This window comes from Vanessa tameamea, chromosome Z (assembly GCF_037043105.1).
Source record: "Vanessa tameamea isolate UH-Manoa-2023 chromosome Z, ilVanTame1 primary haplotype, whole genome shotgun sequence".
NCBI classification, from domain to species: Eukaryota; Metazoa; Arthropoda; class Insecta; order Lepidoptera; family Nymphalidae; genus Vanessa; species Vanessa tameamea.
Genome location: NC_087341.1, coordinates 10,733,896 through 10,741,044, shown reverse-complemented (window position 1 = coordinate 10,741,044; position 7,149 = coordinate 10,733,896). Strand labels below are relative to the sequence as shown.

Below are 7,149 nucleotides of genomic sequence, written 5' to 3'. Positions count from 1 at the left end.
AGATTTTAGACTACTTAACCTATCATCTCAATATTAATTAATACATAGGAGTAAAGAATGTTTTTGATTTTTACCTACTACTTAAATATCAAACAGAGGTTAGTTATAGTGACAAATGGATTTAACTTACTATTGCAAAATAAAGTTATGAAGTTAAAGTTTTCGATAGTTAAAATCGTAAACACCTACATTTTAAATATATAAATATCCACCTAGATTTTTAATATTAATAAAATATTTATAGTTTGCAATAAAAATATGTAGAAAAATATTGGTATACTTGTAAGTCATGAAATATAGAGAAAATTTTAAGTTATTCTTTTTATTAATAATTATTTATATAATTCTAATCACAAATATTAAGTGTCATAAAAAGACAAAACGTTATAAGTTTCTTACAACACAACACCCAAATGAAAAAAAAATTTGCTTAAAAATTGATCAAACTATAAAAGGTTGTCATAACATTTCTTTATTTTTACTGCAGAAATAAAAAGGCATAACTTTAAATATATTGTTTTCTAGCTCGTCACAAAACATGTTTTCTCCGTCCTGATACAGGGCCTTGTAGAGCTGATATTCTTCAATGGTATTATGATGTACGTCAAACAAAATGTTACCGTTTCTTCTGGGGAGGCTGTCAAGGTAACGGTAACAGATTTGACTCTAAACAAGATTGTGAAAATTATTGCTATTTGAATAAAACTAACTCTCATAGTAAGTATGTCTATTTACTTGTAAAGTAAGATTAATATAAATTTCCTTTAATATATTGAAAATTTTAAATCATAATTTTATTTGTATTTTCTAATGTTTTAGGTGAAATTCCACACTTTTGTTCACTCTCATTTGATTATGGCAGCTGTTTTGGATATTTTAATCGATGGTCTTGGGATCCCATGACTAAGTAAGTTTTGCTATTGTCTGAACATTGTATTGAGTACATATTATTAAGTATTACATCTTAATACTTCCATATTACTAAATACTGAAATATCTGAATGAAGTATGGTTAAATTAAATTGTGAATAAATATTTTCATAGATATTTACTAGAATTTGATGCATACATGTGGATAATTAATAGTAATCTAATTGTTATAACAGAAAAATATGTTGCAACTATCCAAATAGTTGGATTTATTACTGTTTCAATCTTTAAAGATTGACGTTTCTGAGAATGCATAAACAGACAACTACTACACATAGAAACATTACATGCTGATTGCATAACATAGCAGAATCAACTATATAATTACATTCTCTCATGTAATGGTTGTACTTTGTAATTAGCATATTAGACAGTGCCTTGCAGGACTGCTGTTATGCTTTGAAACACTAGCACTGTTATCTTTCTAGAATTTTAAACAATGTTTTCATATATCTGTATCCTTGGCTTCTGACATCATGATGCTTTACCATAACTTGAGACAAAATTTAATCATTGACAAGAAATTTCTGTACTGATAATTTATATTTATAATATTTTATAAATTAACTTATCATTTACCTCCGGTCACATTCAATCCTTTTGTTATTTTTTTTTGAAAATATTTAAATCTCAGCCTCATTAAAGTCAGTGTCCAGTAAAAGATCATTTTAAATTGGTAGAATTGGCTATACTAAAATTAATTGTTATTTTTATGTATTGTATATTATTTATCTATATCTGCAATTATATTATTTGCCTTTGCTTAAGCAGCTGACTTACAAAATTGCAAAATGCGGATCCCTAGATCCTGGGTTAAAGTGCTGTATAGAAACAAAACAGTTTTTGGGTTTTTCTGTCAAAGAAATTTGCAGCAACACTGGTAGTTTGAACATTGTCAGTGGTGTTTCTTAAATATTTAGTATTGTTTTAGTTGACCTTCATGGACATGTTGTTTGTAGCCTTGGTGTATCTTATCTTCAATTTGTATTTGTGGTGGACAAGAAATTTGGACGTATATATATATGGGAGTTGATTAACATCTCTGATGAGTAAGAACTCACGGGCTTTGTTAATACGTAATATTATCACGATGGCTCCAAAGTGGTTCATGAGTGCCTCGTTGACTATATGACATATACACTGTTTATCCATCCATCTTTCTCATCGTTTTTCGCCGTATCTCATCGCTGCCATAAGGCGAATCGTCTATTTCCATTTATCACCTCTTTGGTGTCCTAATTGTAGATGATGTCGTCCGGTTGTTTAATTCTTACTTTTAGCAGCCCTTCTTGCTGGTTAGTATGAGATTTAAGAATGTTGCTGCATTGAAAGATTTAGTGGCTTTTGTAGCTTGGAATAAAGCCACATAGCCGATGAAAGCGTTTGCCATGTGATCTACTGGTCTGATTACCTGTTTAAAACTTGACGCTAAGACCTGTCCCATGTCTGCTTTGGCTATCTACCTTGGCAGTATTTAGTTGTTTTCTCGTCATTTGGAAAGCAAGTAGTATTTGGACCTGTGACTAAACTCTCCGATTGTGTTGGATCGCGATGCCATCGGATTATCAGACTGAAAATTGGAAACTTAGCTTAGATTTTGCGCATACACTTGTGCACAATAATATCTCCTCTCTCGTCCTTTATATAAAATCTGTAATTATTCTGTACTAATCCCATAGAAAAGCCTGTGGTATATGTTAGGTATGCCAATTTCTGTAACCCTAAAATTGTGTATGCATTTTTTTATGATGATCGGTGTAATAGTTATGATGTCAACAAAAAAAAAATTTATTTCGCATTTATAATATTAGTTAGAACATGAGTTGAGTGACTTTATTAAAATCGTTGCATTGTTTTACAGAACCTGTAGAAGACGATTGTATTCAGGTTGCGGAGGAAACCAAAACAACTTCCAGAGTCGAATTGAATGTATTTCTACATGCTTAAATCCTCCTAACAATACCTTTGGAAGAAGTCATATTTTTACAACTTGTATTCCCATAGTTATTGATGAACTTCATTAAACAATACAATGTACGTTTCTAGTAATAAAACAATATAAAAGTGATGAAAAATTTTATTTTATATCATATTTGTTTGTGTCATATTTTTGCAGCAAGTGTTAAGTGTGTTAATAGTTTAAAAATGTAAGATAATATTACTAGGTACGCTTAGATTGCGATCTTCACAGTGTGTCTTCTCTCGAGAATGTGCGTAACATTATGAAATAAGACAGCGATGTTCTTATTATCTGTGAAAATACTTTTTAATTATATTATACAGGTACAGCACAATTGATTTGACATTAACAGTTAAACATTTAAGAATTGTATATTTAAACTAAAAAAGAGCTATTTAATCTATTAAAGCAATACCTAAATAAAGAATTAATTTTTATTGCTTTTGCTAAACATTAATCTTTTGAAAAGTATAAATATTATACATATTTATACTTTTGCTAAACATTAATCTTTTGAAAAGTATAAATATTATACATATTTAATAAAACTACGTACCAACGCCATAGTCTGTACTCCAACGTCCACCATGTCTACCGCTTTAATTGCAAGTGTTCTTTGAGTTTTCATAAGAATTATATAAACTTTTTGTCTGTTTGATTTATCCATACATTCCCAAGGCACGGAGTATACAGCATCAATTAACTTATCATTCTAAAATTAAGGAATGTCTTGATTTCAATATTTAAAAAATAAGTTTCTAGATAAGTTTGGTAGGCATTTAGCTGTCTTATTTTTCTCGTGGCTAGTTTAATACTGCTAATACTGTAATCCCGGTTTGGACCAAAAATAGATATTGTGATTATTTGCTAATATATTCTTTGCAGGAGCGCAGAGTTCAGAAATCGACTGAGTTTACTCTCCTCGGCTAATTATCGTACGCCTGATTAGATGAGGACATTAAGTGAATAGTGAATAAACTTGTGTTTGCGATAAAAATTGTGTATATTGTTTGCGCAGCTGCCCTTAATTTTACACGCGCCGTCATAAAAATCGATGCAGAGGTCATTATCATCAACAATTATTTACTTGTTTATGTCTTAAAATGTATTTATAATGCAGTAACTTTTGCTATATTTAATTTTGTTATATTTAATTTTTTAATATTGTAAAAAAGACTGTCAAACTATATTCTACCTATATTCTATTAAGTTTGAAGATTTTCTAAGATACGACTAAATCGTCATGTTTAATATTTAATTAAATTACGGTAGTATTTTTCAAATTATATATTTTGAACTTTTCGGAATACTTTTTTTGAGAATGTACCTACCAAGTAAAGAAAATATTGGAAAAATATTCTTACCGATATTCCTAGTAGCTCAAATACGATTGAAATTTGAATTAATTGTTGAAAAACCACGAATGTTAGTGTACCATAACGAGCTAAAGCTTCCGCACTCTGAAAATAATTTATGTATCGTATCACAATTTTATTATTTGTTGCGTGGTAGGTTATCTACTCTGTAACTTACCATTTGAGAACATTCCAATAGTAATACACATCCATTTATAATATGAAACATATAATAAAGATATAATATAGGGCCAAAAGTTTGAGACATTTTCTTTATAAATCTAAAAAAAAAAAATTTAATGTATTCATATTTATAGATATATTTTTCACCAATTCAATGGTTGTTTGAAATAGTTATTTTATGAGTTCATAACTCAAATATCCTGAGATGGTACAAAGATATTGAGCTTTTCCGTCAATAAAATATCTGTAAAATCAGAGGCTAAATTTAGCTAGGGTCTAGGGAGCTAGCTTCTAAGCTAGGAAGTGTTATGCCGGACCCGTCCCTCGTAAAGCACGATGGTCTTGCGCTTGATCTGTCCCGGCCGTGTCGGATTGCCGTCACATCGGACTATGAGAGGAAATGAAAAAATATCTCATAAGTATTATTTCGTTGGAAGTTGAAATAGATCAGTGACGCTTCATAATTATTTTGTTAGAAATAGCATTAAAGTATAGCTTATACCCTTAAAATATATAAGCGTTTGACAATGACGACGTATACTCACTCTGCTATTAGATTGTGATGTAAAATAATGTTTCGCAGATCATGGGAAACGAGCTTCATTTCTGCGTCAGAATACCATTCATATTCTATATTGTTAACTAATAACTTCCTCGAAGGTCTCCGAAATTTTTTTAGTTTGTCAATTAGTATCATCAAATGTCCACACACGTGGAAAATCATTAATGACATTAAAAGATCAAAGTTCGAGAAACAAGAGGAGCAAACAAATGACATATACCAATCAAAAAAGAAAATAACCAAGTAACCTTTAATATTATGCTTATAATCAAAGGGCAGCTCAAAGTAGACAGAGTGTTCGAATGTCACATTTTCTGTTTTGTAATTGTTAAATGCACCAGACGATATGTTTTTATAAATCGGTGTAACGTTGAATAAGATAATTCCAATGAATACCATGGTATTTAGGTACATTGTAAAAAAATGGGATACCTTGTGAACTTTGATGTAAGTCTGAAAAAAAGAAGTTAGTAATATCATATAAAAGCGAAATACCACTCACTGATTAATCACGAAATCTTAGAAACTATGACACCTACAAACTTGAAATATGACAGGTAGGTTTCTTACAGGGTATACATTGTATAAACATCCGCTAAGAACTGATTTTACGAAACACCACCCCTAAAGGGGTAAAACAGGGGTTGATAGTTTGTATGAAAGTACTATATTTTTGAAGTACGAGTCTTGAAATTTAAAATATATGCTCTATAGATGGTGTGGGGATTTACTAATAATATATCTATAGAAATTAACCCCCATTGGGGGTTAAAACAGGGCTGATAGTTTGTATGAAAGTCCAATGTTATTGAAGTTAAAGTAATTATGGCAGAAGGATTTTAAAGGTACTTAAATACGAGAATAACTGAAATAACGGCGAATAAATCAGCGAGCACAGTTAGTGTGAATTATTTACAATGATAACTTGAGTGGTATACAAATCAAACTTAAAAGTAGTTCCTGTAACACGTAATCTAAACTTACCGACATTGCGTACTCGGAATGGTGTTTGTGGTTAAACAAATGTATTTTTTTTATGAAATCACCCACGAGATTTTTGTAGCTTTTCATGAATATCAATAAAAGTCGTATCTTAAAAAAAAATACCATATCGTTCAATTATAACGTAGCAAAAACCAACAAATTAATCAGCTTGTTTTTTTATTATTATATTAATATTATGGCAGATTACTTACCAAAGATGTTATGTTAATAAAAACAGTTACGTAAGTATGACCCAATTCAAGAAAGTCGATTACTCCAAAATGTTTTTTTATATAAAGCAAACCAGGAGGTAAACAAATAAGGTTTATTAAAAATATAAAAATTTTGCCAATAAAATCATACTTAGATTCTTTTTCACCCACTTCTTTACTGGGCCATGCACTAAGAGTTTTTAGACAACTTCGTAATATTTTGATGTACCTTATGTCCAGGACATTTCGAACTCCGCTGTAATATGGATTTTAAGACATTTTATTATAAATACTATAATTCATAGAACTCAATATTTTATTTGAATATTTTACCGGTAGTCTGTATTATAATAAAACCACTGACTTTTAATGTGGCTGTTAAATTTATTTAAGTAAGTTATATATACATACAGTATATACTATAGTATGTCAAAATGATGCCACATAGAACACGTCGCAAGCAAATGAAATTTTCTTGAATATGATTATATTTCGAACAGAGAACTAAGAAATAAAATGTTGGAAAGAATGGAAAATTTACCAAAAATATTAAAAATATTTTAAAACATTGCCGTCATAGACACATAACCACGTTGATGAAAAGTCAACATTATATAAAATTTTTGTTATTAAGATAGGACAAAATATAAGTTAAAAAAATATATATATAAAGAATAACTAACATTTTAATTGTATAGTCTGTAAATATATTAAATATAGGTAAGTAATTCTAAATTTGCTCTGAGCTTAAAGGTACTTTTGAGTATATTTAGAGTATTCAATCCAAATTAAGAGTTACCTATCTTTATTTAACTTTTATTTAAATTAATAAGTACAATTATTATGAATAAACGAACTGTTAAGAAAAAGAGAAATACTAAAATTAATTATCAAATAATCGGAACTCTAGTCATCCTTATAAGTATTCCACCGGGGATACTTTTTTATTTTATTGATAACTTT

General features: G+C 29.3%; 2 protein-coding genes across 2 annotated transcripts; one reads left to right on the top strand and one right to left on the bottom strand.

Annotated features, from left to right (window-relative positions):
- The first annotated feature begins 289 nt into the window (after positions 1-289).
- LOC113403280 (BPTI/Kunitz domain-containing protein-like) lies at positions 290-3,213 on the top strand. The gene is made up of 4 exons (XM_026643764.2): positions 290-455; positions 526-717; positions 820-907; positions 2,792-3,213. Exons 1-4 carry the CDS (start codon positions 290-292, stop codon positions 2,952-2,954), a joined length of 609 nt encoding a protein of 202 aa, XP_026499549.2. The 3' UTR covers positions 2,955-3,213.
- LOC113403597 (uncharacterized) lies at positions 3,039-6,289 on the bottom strand. Its single transcript, XM_026644187.2, has 7 exons — positions 6,187-6,289; positions 5,975-6,082; positions 4,974-5,443; positions 4,424-4,526; positions 4,255-4,350; positions 3,447-3,602; positions 3,039-3,181 (listed from the first exon to the last, which is right to left on the bottom strand). The coding sequence occupies exons 2-7, from the start codon at positions 6,059-6,061 to the stop codon at positions 3,116-3,118; spliced, it is 978 nt and encodes a 325-aa protein (XP_026499972.2). The 5' UTR covers positions 6,062-6,082; positions 6,187-6,289; the 3' UTR covers positions 3,039-3,115.
- Between the last annotated feature and the right edge of the window lie 860 nt (positions 6,290-7,149).